At 47.2% G+C, this 21074-nt stretch overlaps 1 protein-coding gene across 1 annotated transcript in view; it reads right to left on the bottom strand.

Moving 5' to 3' along the window:
• Positions 1-21074, bottom strand: part of SPECC1 (sperm antigen with calponin homology and coiled-coil domains 1) — a gene marked incomplete at its 5' end in the record, with an annotated part of 201217 nt that overhangs the window by 42348 nt on the left and 137795 nt on the right. The window contains one exon of the mRNA XM_080826605.1: positions 19766-19868. Within this exon, the coding sequence (XP_080682731.1) occupies positions 19766-19868 (103 nt within the window). The remainder of the gene's footprint in view (positions 1-19765; positions 19869-21074) is intronic.

Genomic DNA, 21074 nt, shown 5'->3' with positions numbered 1-21074 from the left:
GAACTTTTGCTTTTTCTCCAATGGACTTTTGTTCAAAACAACTCCTCCCAACTTCCCCTTCTCCATAAAATAACATTTCTTTCTTCTTGGTATTTTGGACTTCTCTATGGTTTTGCTATAGTTTGCTTGTCCCAAATTGCGATTCTATGTTATTCCTGAATAAACCCACTTTCTGCTGGTAAAATGACTATCTTACTTTTAAGGTTAACACAATATAAAAATGACATTTCATGGCGAGGCACAAGGGATTGCCCTGAAAACAGGGGAATCAAGGGGACTTTGCAGGGTGCCCAGGCGGTCAACTGACCCTCTAATCCCCCGTGCTCCTCTCTGGTCCGCTCCCCCAAACCCTGGCTGTCAGGCTGGTGCCCTTAGCCAGAAGATAGGGAGGTCCTTCTCCGGGGAATCTGACCAGTCCAACAGGACAGACCTGAAGACACAGACACCAGGAGTCCATCAAGGACTTGGCAGGGGCACAGCACTCTACAGTGATGACCACAGTCGTAAGCCTCACACATGAGCTTGGAGCCACTGGTCAGCTTTGGAGAGTCCCACACTTACATGAGAGCAACAGTCAAGGACCACTGCTTTTCTGATAAAGTGCTAGCACACAGACAGAGATCAAGCAATACCTACAAAACAAAGAAACCTGGAGGAAAGGACTTGGGCAGGGAGAAGATTTGGGGACAAAAGTGACCTATTGTTCTGGGTAAGAGTAACAGAAGATATCCCATCTGTGAAACAAAAAGAGAAATGATATAAAAAATTCAGGGTCCGAGGGGCGCCTGGGGGGGGAGGCTCAGTCGGTTAAGTGTTTGCCTTCTGCTCAGGTGATGATCCCAGGGTCCTGGGATCGAGCCCTGCATTGGGCTCCCTGCTTGGTGGGGAGTCTGCTTTTCTCCCTCCCTCTGCCCCTCTCCCTTCTTGTGGTCTCTCTCTCTCTCTCAAATGAATAAATAAAATCTTAAAAAAAAAATTCAGGGTCCAAAAAAGAACTCCTCGAATGTACCAACAGGATGGTGGAAAGATACAATGGAGTATTATTCAGCCTTAGAAAGGAAGGAGATTCCTGACACATACTACCCCTGGATAAACCTTGAGAACATTCTTCTTGGTGAAATAAGACAGTCACAAAAGGACAAATACCGCACCGTTCCACTTGCGTGAGGTACCTAGAGCCATCAAAACCACAGAGATAGAAGGTTGGCTGCTGGTGCTGGGGGAAAAAGCATGGGGAGTTACTGTTTAATGTGTACAGTTTCAGTTTGGGAAGACTTGAGATTGACCACATAACAGCGTGACTATACCTAATATTGAACTTTTGGACACTTAAAATTGGTTAAGATGGTAAATTTTAATTTATGCATATTTTACCACAGTTAAAGATTTTAAAAGATGAATGAGGTGAAAAAATAGGATAGCAGAAATGAAACATTTAAGAGATGTTAGGACATTAAGTTAGGACATTGTCTCTCAGTAAACTGTGAAACAAAAAGATGGAAGAAAGGTGAAAAGAGGTGATAATTAGGAGACCAGACTAGAAGGAATACCAGAAAAAAAAACAGAAAGGAAGAAATTAGAAATTAGCAAAAAAATAATTCAAGAAAATAAGAACATGAGTCATCTTACTGAAAGAGTACAAGGAGTACCCAGCATTATAGAAAAAAAGAAAGAAAGATCCACATCAAGGCATATCACCCTAAAATGTTCAAAAGCTGAGGACAACCGGAAGCTCCTACAAGATGTTGGAGAGGGAAAAAAAAGGTCACCTATGAAGGACCAGAATTATTTGTTCTTACTGCCACACTGGAAACTAGAAGACAGTGGAGCAATGCCTACAAAACAATGAACAAAATTTTATGACCTAAAATTTTATACCTAATTAAACTATCATGTGTCAGAGTCAAATAAAGATACAAGGTCATAACAAAAAATTTTTGCCAGGTCATAAAATTTTACCTTCCATGAACCCTTGCTCAGAAAGATACTGGAGGAATGAAAACAAGAGAGGAATGGGGGGAAGGAAGAGGGCCCAGGACACATAAGATCAAAAAAAGAGAGGGACACCTGGGTGGCTCAGTCAGTTAAGCACCTGACTCTTGATTTCAGCTCAGGTCGTGATCTCAGGGTCATGAGATTGAGCCCTGCATGGGGCTTCACACTGGGCATGGATGATGCTTAAGATTCTCTCCTTCTCCTTCTGCCCTTCCCCAACTGCTGGAGTGTGCCGGCAGGTGCGCGTGCGTGCGTGTGTGCACACACACACACACACACACACAACCTGCACACTCGCTTGCTCTCTAAAGAAGAGAGAAGCAAAGGTAGAATGGTGAAGACTCCAGTCTGAGAGCTGTGCACCAGGCACAGAGGACAAGCCATGTTGGAGGAGGTCAGGAGGCTCCAGGAGAGCTCCTCAAGGTGAAACTAGCGGAATCTTTGACTGCATGATGTACGGGGCTATTTCCTACACATTTGGAATGAATTAGTGATTATTACATAAAAAGTAAAGCAAACAATGAAACAAAAAGATGATTATGAGAAAAATAAAAGGTTGTACAGAAAAGAAAAAGTAACAATGTTATATACCATGACATGGCTTATTTACAAATAACATTTATATTCTCTAAATGTAAACTGCAAATACGCACAATTACACTGGGAGAATGGGAAGACAGGAAGTATGGGGGGGAGGTGAAAAGGAGATAAACGCTCATCTTTCACAGTAGGAGATCAAGATACAAAATCCAAAATAAAGAACAAGAAACACCAGGATAAGCAGGCTATTTAGCAACGAGGAGGTAATTGCAAAGTAATGATCAGCTCAGTGGGATGAAAACAGCTGACCCTAAGAGAGGAAGACAGAACTGGATGAGACTCGCAAGGATCTTTTGTACGTTGCTAGGACTGATCTGAGTCCCCCCACAAAGCAGAGTGTTGAAGCCTCAGCCCCAGTGTGATGGTATCTCCAGGTGGGGGCTTTGGGAGGTGATTGGCTTTAGATAAGATGGGGGCGGGGTCCTCCTGATGAGATTACCGTCCTTTAGTTAGTGCTCATGGAGCACCCCCTCCCCTGTTACGGTGTCCAGAGCCATGCGAAGTAAGTATTTGTTGTGTAAACCCTAATTAAGAGTTTGTGGGACTCTGTGCTAGCTAGCAGCCCAAGCAGGCTAAGACTTAGGTCTTCCGTTACAGACATATGTAACTTTGATAAAAATACAACAAAAAGACTGATAAAAATACAACAAAAACACAACAAAAAGAGCTCTTAAAAAAACACGTGACCAGAAAAGCAAGCAAAGCAGCTGTACTAGTATTTCACAGAAGACGTGTTGGTTCATTTCATACATATATGGCTAACAAACTGATGAAAGGTGCTCGCTCAACTTGCACCCATAAGGAAAAATTAAAAGGGATGCCATTTTCTCCTCTTGGACTGGGAAAGATGAAGAGAGTATCTCCACCCAACAGTGGAGAAGGCAGGAGGAGACCGGCACATTGGTTAAGGGATGGAAGCCCGACTAACCCTGCTGAAATCCATAGTGCAACGTACCCTTCCATTAAGGAATGTTAATTTCCAGGAGTTTGGTTCACAGAAATCTAGCGCGGGTCTAGAGAGGTGTGGTCAACGAGGTTCATCGCCAGGGCACTGTTTTTATTTTACTGAGGTAAGATTCCAGTAACACAAAGGTCACCCCTGAAACCACTTTCAAGTGTGGCGTTTCGCAACTTCTAGAACATTCACCGTGTTTGGCAGCTGTTGCCACACTCCAGGTCCAGGCCATTTTTATCACGCTAACAGGAAACCCTGCACCTGCTAAGCTGTCCCTCCCCATGCCCCCAACCCCCCTAAGGCCCTGGCAAACACTAACCTTTTGTTTCTGTGGATTTTCCTGTTCTGGGTATTTCGTATAAATGGAGTCACAGAAGATGTGACATTTTGCATCTGCCTTCTTTCACTTAAAATAAACGTTTTCAGGGTACATGTGTGTCATAGCACTTCTTTCCACTTTTCAGCTGGGTAACAGTCCACCGTATGGATGTACACATGTTCTTTACCCATTCATCCACCCAGCGGTTGTGCATTCTAGCTCTTTCCACCCTTCGGCCGCTGTGACGGTGCTGCTGGGAACATTCAGGTTTCAATGCTTATTTTCCATGCTTCTGCATATATACACACAGGAGCAGGGTTGCTACTTCGTACGGTGAATCTAAGTTTGACTTATCAAGGAGGTCAAACTGTTGGCCACGTCGCTTTACATTCCCAGCCGCAGCAATGTCTTCACATCTGTGACCTGCCTTGTCACGCTTTTCATTTCGGTTATAGTACTTTTTGGCTCCAGAATTTCTGTTTGGTCCCTTTTCTTACATTTTCCATCTCTGTGCTGATACTCTCATTTTGAGCATTCTGGGTATCTGAGAGACAGCTGGTTTCAAGTCTTCATAGGGCCCGTGTCTGTGGCTCCTTAGGAACAGTTTCTATTTTATTTTATTTTTAAAAAATATTTTATTTATTTATTTGACAGAGAGAGATCAAAGTAGGCAGAGAGGCAGGCCGTGAGAGAGGGAGGAAGCAGGCTCCCTGCTGAGCAGAGAGCCTGATGCGGGACCCGATCCCAGGACCCTGAGATCATGGCCTGAGCCAAAGGCAGAGGCTTTAACCCACTGAGCCACCCAGGCACCCCTATTTTTTTTCTTATAAATGAGCCAAACTTCCTTGTTTCTCTGTATATCTGTAATTTTTTGTTGAAAACTGGCATTTTGAGTATTATTTTGACTTTTTAAAGATTTTGTTTATTGACTCTGAGAGAGATCGAGCATCACTGGGGGGCGGTTTGGAGAGGGGCAAAGGGAGAGGGAGAACAGGACTGTGGAAAGTGCTAGCAAGCCGTGTCAAGGAATGCTGGCCGCCATCTGTAAGGCTACTGCTGAGCTGGGAAGCAGAGGACGAAATGGGGGGGAAGTTAAAACGGCACAGATCTCTCTCACAGAAACTCTGCAGCCCACTTCGTTAAGTGTTCCCTTGCTTGTTACAAGTTTTTGACTAGATTCCAGGGCTATGAAGAGGCTGGTACTGATGGATTTTGCCACCTTTCTTGTTGCTTTTGTAGAGGGAGGGAGTCTTAGATTTCCTTAGTCCCCCATTTCGCTGATGTCCTCATGGTGCTCTTCCTAAGGGTGGGTGATGAGGATCCACACATCCAGATGTTGTGGGTGGCGTCAATCAACAATCTCCTACCCCCTCCAGGAGCTGGAAATTGGAAAGTGCATTTCTGAGACACCCCTGCTGCTCACATTCAGGATGGGATTTAGGTTCAGTTGGTCACGGGCCCCTGCAGGCAATGCACTCAGATCTGAGTCACCTGGAGAACGAGGCAAGGTCGGGGCATCTGGGTCTAGACTGCAGGAGAGGAGCTTTGGTTCTGGAGCTAGCAACTCCAGTAGCAGGTTCCCAGTGGTGCCTCTTCCTGATCACGAAGGCTGCCTCCTTGGAGGGCCAGTTCTGATGTGTAGACATTGGGAGTTAGCCCTAGAATTCCAGCCTAGCGTATGTTTCTTTCTTTCTTTTTAAAAAATATTTACTTATTGGGTGCCGGGGTGGCTCGGCTGTTAAGCGTCTGCCTTTGGCTCAGGTCATGATCTCAGGGTCCTGGGATCGAGTCCCACATTGGGCTCTCTGCTCAGCGGGAAGCCTACTTCTCCCTCTGCCACTTCTCCTGCTTGTGTTCCCTCTCTCACTGTGTCTCTCTCTGTCAAATAAATAAATAAAATCTTTAAAAAAAGAGATTTATTTAGCTAGTATTTTAGAGAGAGGGAGTGTGTGTGAGTGGGGTGGGGGAGGGAGGGACAGAGGGAGAGAGAGAGAGAGAGAATCTCCAGCAGACTCCCCAGTGAGCACGGAGCTGAAACCAAGAGTCAGACACTTAACCGACTGAGCTACCCAGGTGCCCCATCTAGCATATATTTCTTTAATTCCTAACAATTCTGGGGGCAGTCTACCCTTACTGAATAAATTCCTTTCTGTTTAAAACAGCTGGTGTATATTCAGTGCCCTATAACAAAGAGCCCTGAGAAATTCCAATGGAAAATGGCAAGCAACTAGAAGGTCCATCAACAGGCCACTAGAAGGGCGCCTGGGTGACTACGGGGTCTGCTGGGCCTCTGCCTTCAGCTCAGGTCATGATTCCGGGGTCCTGGGATTGAGCCCCACATCGGGGCTCCCTGCTCGGTGGGGAGCCTGCTTTTCCCTCTGCCTCTGCTGCTCCCCCGACTTGTGCTCTTTCTCAAATAAATAAATAAAATCTTAAAAAAACCAAGCCACTAGATCAAGTATTGCTTATGCCTACAATGAAAATCCATGCAGGAGCTACAAAAAATGAAACAGCTGTACGTGTACTCCCAGAAGGAGAACACAATACGTCCACGGCAAACACTCCTTGCATATCCATGTATAATTCTATTTTTGTAAACTTTAAAGACATGTATTTGTATATTCAAGGCAGTGGTCCTTAACCAGGGGTGATCTCCCCCATCTCTCCCCTAGTAGGGGACATCTGTCAATGTCTGGAGACTTTTTTGATCGTCTCAACCGGCACAGTGTAACGGCATCCTGTGGGTAGAGGCCAAAGACAGCTAAAACCAAACAATGCGTAGGACAGCCCCCACGACAAAGAACTGTACGGCCTCAAATATCAATGGTGCCAAGCCTGAGAAACCTTGATTTCAAGAAAAATATCAGACTGTTATCAAAATGACACTTTCGGAGAGCAGGACTGAGCAACAGAGTAGGAATTAAGTCACTGTTTATACACAATGCAACATTGCGTTTTTCCCCCAAGAATTAAGATTTTTTTTAAATTGAAAAGATACAAATAAGGAACAAAGCAAGGAACACCATTTATTTCTAATAATAAAAGGAACTAATGCTTCGTGTAAAGATTCAGAAAATATCCAAATAAAGAGATCAGTTACGATCCTTTTGTGTGACCCTCTGTACGATCAGTTATGATCCTTTGGATCCTTAAGCCACAAAACCCAACAGGAACTAATTGAAGAAAAGCGGAAATCTGTTCTAAGGGTTTTATTGCTTCACAGAAATTGGGGTGCCTGGGTGGCTCAGTGGGTTAAAGCCTCTGCCTTCGACTCAGGTCATGATGTCAGGGTCCTGGGATTGAGCCCCACATCGGGCTCTCTGCTCAGTAGGGATCCTGCTTCCTCCTCTCTCTCTGCCTGCCTCTCTGCCTACTTGTGATCTCCGTCTGTCAAATAAAAAAAATAAAATCTTTAAAAAAAAAAAAAGAAAGAAACTAAGGATATCCGAAAGGGTGCTGCTGCTGAGCCGTGACAAGCATATGGAATCAGGGGACAGAAAGGTGTCCCATCTGTTTTAGCACCTGGCCTTCTCCCCGTGCATCTGTGTTCTGTCCCTAGAGAGAACTTCCTCCACTTCTTCCCTGGTCAGTGTGGCCCTGGGAGGGGTCTCCTGGACCATGCGCATCTCAGGCTCAGACTGGCAGGAGGACGTGCCACTCAGCGTGTGGCCACACACACAGGCACTCACGGATTTACCGCGATTCACAGGACTTACGGTCATGAAAGGCTACAAAGCAAAATCAGCAAAGGGAAAAGCCATGTGAGGTCAAGTCTGGAAGAAACAAGGTGCGAGTTTCCAAGAGTCCCCTCCTGGTGCGCTTAAATTCCCAGCAATGACTTGTGACAACACGCAAGCCGTGCTGTCCACCAAGGAAGCTCACTGGGGCCTTGACTCCCCGTTTCTGCAGGGGGGTGCTGGTCACGTAGGCGCCCTCTGTCTAGCACACTCCAAAATGCCAGGCTCCCAGCAGGAAGGCAGGTGTTCAGCAGAAACCACAGTGTTTTTCTGACTCTCTCTTATCAGTTCTGGAATGGTGAGAATCTCCCCAAATCCAAGTTACCAGACACCAGCTAAGGGCCACCCTCACAAGCAGCCTGCGTAGGCGCAGCCCACGGGCAGGCCTGTTCCCTTCGCTCCTCCCTGTGCAGTCGCAAAAACACGGCTGCCGACAGCACGGGGCTCTGCCTCCGAGTAATCTTTTTTTTTTTTTTAAAGATTTTTTAAAAATTTATTTGACAGATAGATCACAAGCAGGCAGAGAGAGAGGAGGAAGCAGGCTCCCTGCTGAGCAGAGAGCCCGATGTAGGGCTCGATCCCAGGACCCTGGGACTGTGACCTGGGTCGAAGGCAGAGGCTTAACCCACTGAGCCACCCAGGCGTCCCTGCCTCTGAGTAATCTTGCTCTCAGGTCTGGTTCCAGACTCCCAGGGAGAGGCTGACGGGCCCGGCTTCGGCTGGGTGCCCCCCCCTCTGCCCAGCACTGGGCAGCAGTGATGGGGAGGTTGGGGGAGGTCACAGTGGCTTCCTCGTGATCCCCGTCCCTGATGGGGGGACGAGCCCATTCCCCATCTGCTGGGCAAACAGTCTCACGGGGATCTCTACAATACCCTCTGGTACTTTCGCTCAGCACACAATTTTTATTCCTCACGATTTCCTCTATCTGGGCAGGTGCACACAGAGAGTGGGCAGGGGAGCGTCTGGCCATGCAGGCCCAAGAGCTGAAAGCCCTGGAAAGATGCACTGCGGGCAGCTGAAGGCAGGAATGTACTTCCCACAAGCCGGGAAACGAGGCCTTTTGTCTTTATCTTCCAAACCGATTCTCCTGCTGCCTCAGGTTGTAAGACAATGCCTAGTGCCCCCGAAAATGTCTTCACAAATCATCATGTCTCAGACACAGCTGCGGATACAGAGACGCCGGGTGAGAAAAGGCCCCACGAGAATAGAGGCCCACGATGACATTCATCTTCCACTGAGGATTCATTATAATGAAGTCAGGAAAAGAACCACTTTGATGACAATAAATAAATCACAGCATTATACGTTTTCTCTGAGTTGTGCATGGTGGCCCTCCGGAGACCTGTCTCAAAAAAGAAAACAACAGAGCTCCGCAGGGCCCGCCAGTCTGCAGGCTGCTCGCTGTTGGGTGAGCATATGCTAGTACTTGTCTGTGGGAACTCAGAGACAGAAAAACAGAGGCTGCCGGCGGCAACGTGGGTGTTCCTTCCAGAAGCAAAATAAGATTTGTTTTGGACAACACAAAGACTGCTCCTTTCTCTGACAGAGAAGAAGACAGAGCTCCCAGCTCATGGACTCAAAAGAGGTTCAAAGGGGTCTGTGCGTGCCTCCCTGACACTACAGCTACCCCTTCCCAGCCCAAGTCTTGCAACACAAAAACTCAGATAGGTTTTAAAGTCAGTCTCTCCCTCTCTAACGCTTGTTTCTTACTACCTGAAATGCAAGAGCCACGTGCGACTTAAGTAACAGAAGATACTTGTGTACATCTGTATCGCAGGGAGGGGTCCGCCAACTTTTTCTGGAAAGGGCCAGATGGTGAATAATTTTGTAGGTATACGGCCCAAAAGGCTCTACTGTAAGGACTCAACTCTGTAGTTGTAGCACGAAAGAGTTACAAGCAAAATGTCTCAGGATGACTGTGTTCCAGTAACCGTGTTCCAATAAAACTTTATTTAGAAGAACATGTGATGGGCTCGATTTGGCCCCAGGGTGCCGGGGCTGAACACTGATCTGGGTGGAGGCTTAAATCTACCATTACAGGATCAGACCTACATTATTATTATTTCAAATGGCAAAAGTTTGGGGAATACCAAGTGTTCACTTTACTGTCTTTGAAAAATAAGACGGGGCGGGGCCAAGAGAAAATTCTGAGTTATAGCATGTGCAATTCAGGGAAAGGACATTTGAAGTGCATCGCTTGGAAAAGTGCCATTTTTCTTTTTCTTAAAGATTTTATTTGAGAGAGAGAAAGAGAGAGAGAGAGAGAGTGCACACAAGCCAGGGAAGAGCCAGAGGGAGGGAGAAGCTGTCAGGATCCTGAGAGCATGACCTGAACCAAAGGCAGATGCTTAACTGACGGAACCACCCAGGCACCCCCGTCCTAATATATGTTTGGTGCAAAGAATATATTTGGGTTATGTAAAGTGAATACCTGTGAATCCCACCTCCCAAATAAAAATCAGAGTACCAATACCTTGTGCATCTCTCTGTTTTATTTCAAATAGTTTTTAATATACAAGGTGGCACCCCGGTATGTTTTTTAAAGTTCTATTTAAGAAGATTTAAAATTTATATTCCACTTTCCTACCCACCCCTACCTACCCGTTATCTGTCACCTCCCCGATGCCCCATGAAAGCTCTTCCTATTGCTGTTTTAAAAAATAAATAATTGCTTCACTGAGATATAATTCACATAAAGTTAACTTTTAAAAAAAAGATTTTATTTATTTATTTGACAGAGAGAGCACAAGTGGGCAGAGAGGCAGCCTGAGGGAGGAGACACTCAGCAGGGAGCCGGACATGGGGCTCCATCCCAGGACCCTGAGATCATGATCTAAGCCAAAGACAGACGCTTAAGTGACTGAGCCACCACCCAAGTGCCCCTAAAGTTAACTTTTTGAAAGGTACAATTCAGTAGCTTTGAGTAGCTTTGATTATATAGCTTTTACTGCTATATAATCCCAGAACGTTTTCATCAGCCTCAAACCGAAGCTGGTGCCGGGTCACTGCTGCTTCCCTTCCCCACCCCCCACCCCACTAATGTGCTTTCTGACGCTGTGAATTTGCCGACTCTGGACAATTCACATGTATAGAATCATAGAATATGTGATTTTTTTTTTTTTTGCATCTGGCTACTTTCTTTAAAAGATGCAATTTTAGGGGCTCTGGGTGGCTCAGTTGAGCATCTGCCTTCAGTTCAGGTCATGATCTTGGAGTCCTGGGACTGGGCTCCTGGTGGGGCTCCCCACTCAGCAGGGAGTCTGCTTCTCCTTCTCCCTCCGCCTCTCCTCCCGCTCCTGTGTTCTCTCTCTTGCAAAAATAGGTAAATTAAAACTTTCAAAAAAATAAAGATTCTCTCTTTCACTGTGCCCCTCCCCCCTGCTCGCTTGCTCTAAAAAAATTTTTTTTTTATAATTATCATGCCTGTTAGTGCTTACAATTTTTTAAATTTACATGGAGTTCACCATCTTGAGCTCAGGGCCCAGCAGCCATGAAGGCGGTCAGAGCCTGCGTTGCAGGGAAGGTCTTCAAAGCTCTGGGAAGACACGATGATCACTAATTCCCTTGGAGACCAGGGAGGAACGCAAGGGAACACCCGGGGCAAAGGTGTGTATGACTTAAGGTGTCACCAACCACTTCTCCCTGGGCTGTGGCAAAGGCCAAGCTACCATTCCTCCTTTTGTGCGTAATCTCCCCCCCAGGAGCCTTGAGCCCCATTTCCACTGGGAATTGGACCCATGATCCACTCTCCAGTCGGTCCCAACCCACCCTGTACCTTGCCTGCTGTCGTGTCCAGCCTGCGTCCCAACCCTCTAACACATCAGGCTGCTTTCTGCCCCAACCTCTTGCTTTCGCGGTTCCCTCTGCCTGTCCACTGGGCTGAGGGGACACGTCATCCTCAGACAGCCCTTCCCGATCTAGGGTGCCCCCCTCACCCTGCACTGTCCTGTTCCACATGGTCCTTGGCCTGTTCCCCTGGCCCTTCTCTTTTCTTTCTTTGTTGTCTGCCCCTCTTTGCTGTCGGTCTAGACCTGGTGGCTGAGCACAGTAATGAGCAGGCGTTCAGTATATATTTGCTGAGACTACGCACGTTTTCATAAAATCGGTTTGGTGACTCCCATACCCCAACCTTGGACTAAAACTAGTCTGATCATCTCATGATCTAAATTCGCCTGACTGTCCCGGGTCATTGTCAGAAGTGTCCGGTGATATTCTCCCAGAAACTCCCAGGAGCCCTCTGAGCCTCTCTGGTAAAGTGACAGCAACACCCAGTTCCTAATGACCGCAGCCCCTGAGGCCACAGCCAGGTCCCATCAGGACTTGGCACCTCACTCCTCTGTCTCAGTGCTTGGGAAGTAAAATGAGAAGCCCCTCAAAATCTGATGCAGCCTCGGTTTAAAATTAAAAGATTAAACGTGAATCACAATGCTACGTGATGGGATGATTTGGGGAAAAAAACTGTGCTGCTGGCAACTAGATTTTCTTACTAAACTGCCTTACTTAAATTATCTTAGTAAAGATAAGGAAGAGATAATTAGATGATATTTACACACCAGGGACTAGAGAAGCGCTGTGAAGAAAAACCCTAGAAAGGGCAAAGGTCTTAACGGGAATTGAAACGGAGCTCCTGTCGCTGTCAGAAATGTTATTCTGTTCGATGTCCTGACAAGAGGGAAGGAGCTCCCCGGGCTATTCAACTATTCAAAAAGCTTCTGGTTTGATCTCCCAGGAATTAAGCCTTTTCCTGTGAAGGGTAGTCCGGCAACACAGCTTACGAGGGAGGCTACAGGACACTTACCAACATACAGAACACGTTATCAGAAAACGGAGGTTCACTTGAGCAAGAAATGAACTCGAGACTTAACAATAAATAACCCACTGCTCTCTCCATGTGTGCTGGTTTTCTCATTTGTCAGAAAACTTCAGAATCATTGGGTCTAGCGTTACAGAGTTTGACACAGCAATGCCTCTAGCAAATCCAAATCCACCTATGAAAGCTTGTTCTCCCCCGAGTCTTTGGGCCAACGGGAACTTTCCAGCGCTAAGGCGTGGGGGAGTACTGAGGTCTTACCAATACCCAGAAAACAGTATGGGAGGGGGGCTCCCCGCAGTTGTGAAGTCAACCACTTTGGCGCCGCAGTGTCCTCTGCCATTGCTGTCCCTGTCCTGGAGCCCTCAGACCTCAGCGAGGCTAAGGATGGTCATTGCACTTGACCTTCTCCCCTCCCTCCACTGAGGGACCTGGCCTGGATGAGTGGGTGGAATTCAGCTGTAAATCTGCATGGGCCTTGCCCCTCCCAAGAAACGTGATGAGGCACAGCCACCGCACAAGTCTGCAGCTGGCACCCTGGCTGTGTTCCTAGGGTCCTGCTGTGCCCTGACCAGTGCGGCCAACCCTGGTGATTCCGTCAAGGTCAAGGGGAAATTTAAAAGGATGAGTTCTGCCAACACCCTGGGTGAACTTTAAGCTTAGGAAAGCTGATTCTGGCCCAGGGCCTCGAGGGAAGAGCCCAGCTGAGCTAATAATAAGTGGGTGTCATTTCCACCGCTAAATTTGTACTAAATCACAGCAAGAGAAAACTAAGAGTGGAGTGGCTGGGACCACAAGGTAACAGAGAATCCCACAGTGTCTTCCTCAGGGTCAGATTTACTTACCTTAGATGATTAACCCACGATGTCTGTTCAGGACATTAGTGTTCCTGTGGTTCATGCCCATTGATGCTTCTAATTTTTTACAACACACAGGCTTTTGGCAAGTTGAGATCCAGAACCGAAAGGGTTTTCTTTTTTCTTTTTTTCCCTTCCTTCCTTCCTTCTTTCCTTCTTTCCCCTTACTTTCTTTCCTTCTTTCTTTCTCTCAAGATTTTATTTATTTGACAGAGAGAGAGCACAAGCAGGGGGATCAGCAGGCAGAGGGACAGGGAGAAGCAGGCTCCCCGCAGAGCAGGGAGCCCGATGCAGGGCTCGATCCCAGGATGCTGGGATCATGACCTGAGCCGAAGGCAGATGCTTAACCAACTGAGCCACCCAGGCGCCCCCTGTAAGGGTTTCCTTAGGCAGAGGTGAGACTCTCAGATCGGAGGTTCTCAAGGCTGCCTGCACTCAAGAATGGCCTGAGGCCCAGGATCCCCGCCCAGGGGATCGCAATTCCTGAGATCTAGGGTCAGGCCCCGGCATACATATTGCATAAACGTTCCTCGGTGCCTTAACGAGTAGTCTGCGCTGACAACTGGGGCTGGGTGGCAGCATTCTAAGACACCCCCACTATCTCCACTACCTGGTATTTCTTCCATGATCTATTAGGTCACCTGGCAAAGGGATTTGACAAATGGAATTAAGCTTGCTAATGAGCCAGCCCTAAAACAGGGAGATTCTCTGGGTGGGCCTAACCTTATCACATGAGGCTTTATTTATTTACAAAAAAATTTTGTAAGGATTTTATTTAGTTGAGAGAGAGAGAGAGAGGGAACACAAGTGAGGGGAATGGAAGGCAGAGAGAGAATCAGGCTCCCCACTGAGCAGGGACCCCCCAACGTGGGGCTTGATTTCAGGATCCTGAGATCATGACCTGAGCCAAAGGCAGACACCTAACCCAGTGAGCCACCCAAGTGTCCTGAGGCTTTATTTAAAGCAGAGTTTTCTCAGGCTGGAGGCGGAAGTCAGAGATCCAAAGCGTCCACATAAGTGGATGTGGTGGCCGCTGGTGACTGAGGAGGAAGGGGGCCACGTGGAAAGAATCTGACCAGCCTCCAGCTGCTGTGTGTGACCCTGGCTGACACTCGCAAGAAACCGGGGGGCCTCGGTCTTACAACCGCAGGGAACCTGAGAAACACCTGGTAGGTTCTTCCCCTGAGCCTCCCGGTGAGAACACTGCTCAGCGGACACCCGATTTCCAGCTACTTCGTGCTGGACTTCGGACCTCTAAAAACTGTGAGCTCATAAACAGGTGTTTTAAGTCCCTGAGCTTGGGACTTTGTTACACAGCAAAAGAGAAGTACACCAGTGACTTTGAAAGCAATACAAATAACTGGCCACTTCTTTTTTTTTTTTTTTAAGAGTTTATTTCATAGACAGAAATCACAAGTAGGCAGAGAGGCAGGCAGAGAGAGAGGGGGAAGCAGGATCCCTGCCGAGCAGAGAGCCCAATGCGGGGCTTGATCCCAGGACCCTGAGATCATGACCTGAGCCGAAGACAGAGGCCTAACCCACTGAGCCACTCAGGCACCCCTAACTGACCACTTCTAACCAAACTATTTTTAAATTCTATCTCCCATAGGAGGGGATCTGAATATCACTGTACATATTTCTTGCCTCTAGAACACTACTCTAATGCTCTAATTTGACACTTGAAGTCTGAGGCCCCTAAAACCTTAAAACTCAGCCCATTAAAACATGCTAGAAGTTACAGATTCTAGCTTTGGAGAGGTAGGTGAGATGTAGGTAACTGCCCTCCACCACTCCACTCTGCCCTCCACCAAATTAATCACCAGGGTTGGCCACACTGGCCAGGGCACAGCAGGGCCCTTAGGAACACAGCCAGGGTGACACCTGCGGACTTGTGCGGTGGCTGTGCCTCGTCACGCTTCTTGGGAGGGGTGAGGCCCGTGCAGAGATTTACAGCTGAATTCCACCCACTCATCCACGCCAGGTCCCTCAACAGAGGGAGGGGTGAAGGTCAAGTGCAATGACCATCCTTAGCCTCGCTGAGGTCCGAGGGCTCCAGGACAGGGACAGCAATGGCAGAGGACACTGCGGCGCCAAAGTGGTTGACTTCACAACTGCGGGGAGCCCCCCCTCCCCTACTGTTTTCTGGTTATTGGTAGGACCTCAGTACTCCCCACGCCTTAGCACTAGAAAGTCCCAGTTTCCTTGCTGGCTATCAGCCAGGGACCTCTGTCGGCTCCTGATGGGTCCCCTTGACCTTCAAGCCCACCAATGGTGCAATGAGTCCTTATGATGCTTCAGAGGAAACGCCAGCTTTTAAAGGGTTCATGTGTTACGTCTACCCAGACCACCTCCCTTTTGCCACATGTGGGGAGGAAATTATTTAAGGGTGAGGGTCACTGGGGGTCATTCTTAGAATTCTGCCTATCACAGCCACCATCTTGTCTTCTGGCCCCCTAGAGAACCCAAAAAAGGGGTTCTCTGCATGAGAGATGCAAATTTCTGTCATAACCCCAAAGAAGGAATTAAAGGCAGATTAAAAAAGGGAGATGTAGGGTTCCATGGGTCCGACCTATCCCGGGCTTGGGATATAGTTCACAGGCAGCCTGTGCACTGAGAGTAATGTGCAAGGGCTTCCTAGAACACTGATTCTAGAAAGAAAATCCACGGAAATGTGAGCGGAGGAGAATGTCTAGAAAGGTCTCCTCTTTGCTGAGAGCCGCTTCGAGCTCAGAGCAGGCCTCACTCTGGACTGACCACGTGTTCATGTCCCCCCTGAATCTCAGTTCTGGGGCTACCTCAAGACACTCAAAGCTGATCCTGGGGCTCCACAGAGGGTCTGACCCATCGTTCTACCTTTTCAGAGCTGCCACCCTGTGTTACTTAAATTCCAGAGGATGCAGTTGCTAAGGTGATGATGTTCTCATTCTGACCTTCCAGGCCTAGAACCTGGTGTGGGATAAACCTTGGTGAAAAGATGCAAATCTTCCCCTCCATCAGGGAAAGTGAGCCATGGCTCACGTGTCACCTCCCTGGCCTTTGTAGGACGGTGGCATCCACACACCTGGCACTCCTAAGCCTCCTACCCAGACCTTTCTCCACAGTACACTCAAATAAGTACGTATCTTACTTTTTAATCAGAATCGTTGGTCCGCGTGATGATGGAAGCACCATGAGAGCAGAAATTCTGCCTGTTTTCTTCTCTGCTGATGTCCCAGAACCAAAAATATAAGGTGACACCAAACAGAGCCTTCCCTAAAAAGCCACTGAATTAATACATGGAGAGTTTTGACAGAACCCACCATGCTATACTCTGGTGGGCTGAAAAGAAAGTTCTTTCAAGTGAAAATGCACATGGCTACTGCTTTTTTTTTTTTTTTTTTTAAATTTAGCAGAGTTGTCTGAGTTTTCTACAATTTACTTTTGGCTTCCTGAGTCGGAGAGAACAAGCTTTAGAAGGCTTAAGAGGCATCTCAGACAAACAGGTCTAGACAGAGGATATTTTGCGAGGAGTAAATAAATCAGACACATATGACTTATGTTTCCCTCTAAATTTACAGAGATTTAATGACGAATGAAAAAAAAAACCTCTTCAGGCAGAAGGAGTTTTGGGTTTCATCAAGCGTAACATGCTTTGAGAACTTGTACAAGACGTTCATAAAACAAAACATCACTACAGCAGGAAATATAATTCTCGCTCTTATGATGGCAAACAGCCGATTGTATAATCCTCCCCTGCATTCTAATTACAGTAACACTCCATGTCAAAGGACCGATTCCTTCTGGAAATTTTAATTGTCTCTTTGTGTTCATCTAGCACTTCCCTCAATCCGCTTCTGTAAGGTGGGGAAATGATAGCTCAGTCAAGTGCCCATGACCGCATGCGGCTCCGCCGGGGCCAAGACCTTGTTCCTGGCCTTTCTGAGGCCACCCCTACTTCCCTTACCCTAAAGCCTCCCAGAATCAGCTTTCTCTCCCCCACTCCCTAAGCTTCTCCATTTCCTCGGCAACGTGGCTGACGTGCAGGGGGAGGCTGTCATTGGGGTGGCTTGCCTTTACAGGGTGGTTTCGACCCTCCAAGTGGGCTGAAGCGGGGGGGCTCAGAGAGCAGCTAAAGGAGGAACGAATGCATTGGAAACAAAGCTTGTACTCTGGGGGTCTTTCTTACTGGCCATTAACCCAACTAATTTTTTTCTCTTTCTATTTTAGCAGAAACCAGGGGGGAAAAAGGTCATGTCAAAGACACAAAACACTTCTATTCTTGGGTAGAATCTGATTTTAAGACTCTTGACTCCTGCTATTATAAAGACAATCCCAGCCCTGCTGCCGCTTAAGTATCTGAGGCTGGGCTCCTGGCAGAGACCTTGTTTTCTTGCTCGGGTCTTTCTTTCTCTGTCCCCGCCTCCCTCAAAGCTTAAGGTTGGGGAAGGAGTGTTGGGGTACGGGAATCTTCAGAATTTTTAGCAAAGGGGGGTAAAGGTGTGGGAAAGCAGGGCCTGCGTGGGGAGAAGGGAGGAGATGACTATTTTGTTTTGATTATTTAAAATTTATTTATTTATTTAAGTCATCTCTGCACCCAAAGTGGGGCTCGAACTCATGACCCCGTGATCAAGAGTCACATGCTCTACTGACTGAGCCAGTCAGGTGCCCTGGAGATGGCAATTTTAAAGAGGGTTGCTATTTAATGGGAAAGGGAACGCAATCCAACTTACAGAGGAAAACACTGGAGAATATTTTTGTGTCCTTGGAACAGACAAAGATTTCTGAAACAGGACGCAGAAAGCACTAGCCACTGGGAAAAGATGGATAAATGAGACTCCATTAAAATGAAAGACTTCGTTCAACAAAAAAGTGAAAATTCAAGCCACCATGGGAGCAGACATTTGTAATACCTCTATTTGACAAAGGACGGACATCCGGAATATATCAAGAGCTCCTGACAGCAACCAGGGAAAGATAGACAATCTGATTTTATTTTACTTTTTTTTAAAAAGGTTTTATTTATTTGTCTGACAGAGGGAGAGAGAGATCACAAGTAGGCAGAGAGAGAGAGGAGGAAGCAGGCTCCCCGCTGAGCAGAGAGCCTGATGCGGGGCTTGGTCCCAGGACCCTGAGATCATGACCTGAGCCCAAGGCAGAGGCTTAACCCACTGAGCCACCCAGGCGCCCCGACAATCTGATTTTAAGACGGGCAAGAGACCTACAGAGCACATCCCCAAAGAGATTACCCAGATGTCGCCCACTTAGCATGTGGAAAAGTCCTCAGCCTCATCGGCCAGCAGGGGCGCAAGCCCCAAGCACAAGGAGATGCCACTACACACTTATCCAAAGACTGGGAGTAACAAGACTGGTGCTGTCGGTGAAAATGCAGAGAAACCATCTCGCCTCTCTTGCTGGTGGGGGAAGCAAACCGCACAACTGTTTCAGAAATCTGTTTGGCACAATCTTGAATACGGGCACACCCGATGGCCCAGTAATTTCGCTTCTAGGTATAGATCCAGAAAGAATGAGTGCACCTGTGTTCTGAGAGAAATGCACGAGAACGCACCAGCACCACGTAACGACAGCCCTGAACTGGAAATAACTCATCTGTCCCGCAAGAGTGGAAGGAGCGGATAAATAATGGGTGTGATCCCACAACAGGTTCCAAGGGGTGAAGAAAATGAACAAACCGGAGAAGCCTTGATAACTTCGTATTGTAGGGGAAAAGCTGGATGCAGGTATGACAGGTTTTGATTGCGTTTATGTAAAGTTCCAGTGCAGGCAAAACTAATACGGCATTTAGGGATGCCTGCTTTTTGCGGAAAACCACGAGGAAAAGACCTGAGGACAGCACTTGTCTTTGGGAGTGGGAAAGGGATACGATCTGAAAGTCACACGAAAGGTTTGGGGGAATTGACAATGCTCTGTTTCTGGAAGGGAGTAGTGACGGCCTTGGTTTTCGTGTCATAACAGCCCATGAAACTGTACCTTCTATTTGGTGAATTTTTAATCTTTGTATATGATATTTCATAATAACAAAGCTTACACTTCTATCAAGCATTACTTTCTCGTGTAACCTTCCCAGAAGACAAACACTGTCTTGGTAAACTGAAACTTTAAACTAAACGCAAACAGCTCTAAAGTTAACAGAAAAAATGGGGCCTTTGTGTCAATCAGGGAGAGGCACCCTCTTTGGGAAGGTGCTTCAGCCAAGGCCTGGACTGAGGCAGCCTGTTGGGCCCATTGCTTGCGGAGTCTACATCTCCTCTGAGCAAAGAAAAAGGTGGCCCTTCTGCAGGAGACGCGGACCTGCACTGAGGTCCACGGCTTGTTGGGTGGACTGGCTCTCAGTCCCACTTGGCACCACAGCAAACCCTACTACCACCGCGGCCCTCCCTAGGAGAACAGAAGGGCAACAATTAGATGCCAAGCATATGCATGCACAGGACAAATACGGGCCCAGGACTGCTGCTGCCCAGAGCTGGCTGGAGGCTGGCGGACGCTGTCACTCACCGCGTAGCCTTCTGTCTTCTTCTGGCACCATTTCAGGAGAGCGTTACGCTTGGAGCCGCCATATTCCCGGGCCAAGGCAGCCAGCGGGTCTCTTCTTTCCACGCTGGTTAGAAAGAAGAGCACAGAGTAAAGAGAAGATGCTAATGTTTAGAAGCCTCAAGTACATATGAGACAAATAACGAGATTAGAAAAGCCAAAGTCTAGGTCAACCCAGGGAGACTCAAGAGAAACAACCAAATCGGTCGCATTAATAGAGCATTTTATTATGTCTCACGATACGAAAGAAAAATTAATTTGTACTTCTTGGCTATCGGAAGTCTGGAAAGAGCCTGGTTTTGCTTTTGTTTTTGTTTTTTTTTTTTAAGATTTTATTTATTTGTTTGACAGACAGAGAGCACAAGCAGGCAGAGAGGCAGGCAGAGAGAGAGGAGGAAGCAGGCTTCCTGCTGAGCAGAGAGCCCGATATGGGGCTCGATCCCAGGACCCTGGGATCATGACCTGAGCCGAAGGCAGAGGCTTTAACCCACTGAGCCACCCAGGTGCCCCTGTTTTTGTTTTTTTAAATCCATCTGTTGGCTCCGTCCACCTAGCCCTTAATTGACTTAAGTACAGTGCCATTTTAACTGAAGATGCTATAGAAAAAAACACTCCACAAGCTTCAAGACTTCACCTTATCTACATAACATATAAAAGGAAGACCGAAAGGGCATTGAAAAACACCAGACTGTCTGCCTATGGAGAGGTGCTGGGAAGGGAATCAGGGGATCATCAGTAAAAATGACTCAAAACAGGGTCTTTGCACACTCCAAAGGGGGCCCTCCTCAGTGTGTGCTACGTTAACTCAATTCTGAGCACCTGTTTAGCCAAAGGAAATGATTTTACTAATTAATACACGATAGCATTCTAATTCTCAGTTTGCTGTAGACATCTGTTAATCTTTACACTACCTAAGATTATCCACATACTACCAAGGGATTTAAGACCACACAGCGTCTTCCACGATGACTATCATGAACTGAGAATTAGATTCCCCCAGCAATGGAACAGCATGAAGGAGAGCAGGAATGAAACAGCTGATGTATCTCTGGAACATTCGCTGTTAATAGGCAATTTATGAGCGTGTACACCCCCCCGAACAGCATGGGGAATAGGGGCGCTGGTCCCACACACAGCTGAAAATCCACGTACGACTTTTGATCTCCCCTGAACTTAACTACTAATAGCCCACTGGGGACAGGAAGCCTTATCGATACCATATAGTCGATGAACACGTATTTTGTAGGTTATATATATTGTATAAATATATAAT

The sequence above is a fragment of the Martes martes genome (assembly GCF_963455335.1).
Source record: "Martes martes genome assembly, chromosome: 16".
Taxonomy (NCBI): domain Eukaryota; kingdom Metazoa; phylum Chordata; class Mammalia; order Carnivora; family Mustelidae; genus Martes; species Martes martes.
This window is presented reverse-complemented; position numbering and strand designations above follow the sequence as displayed.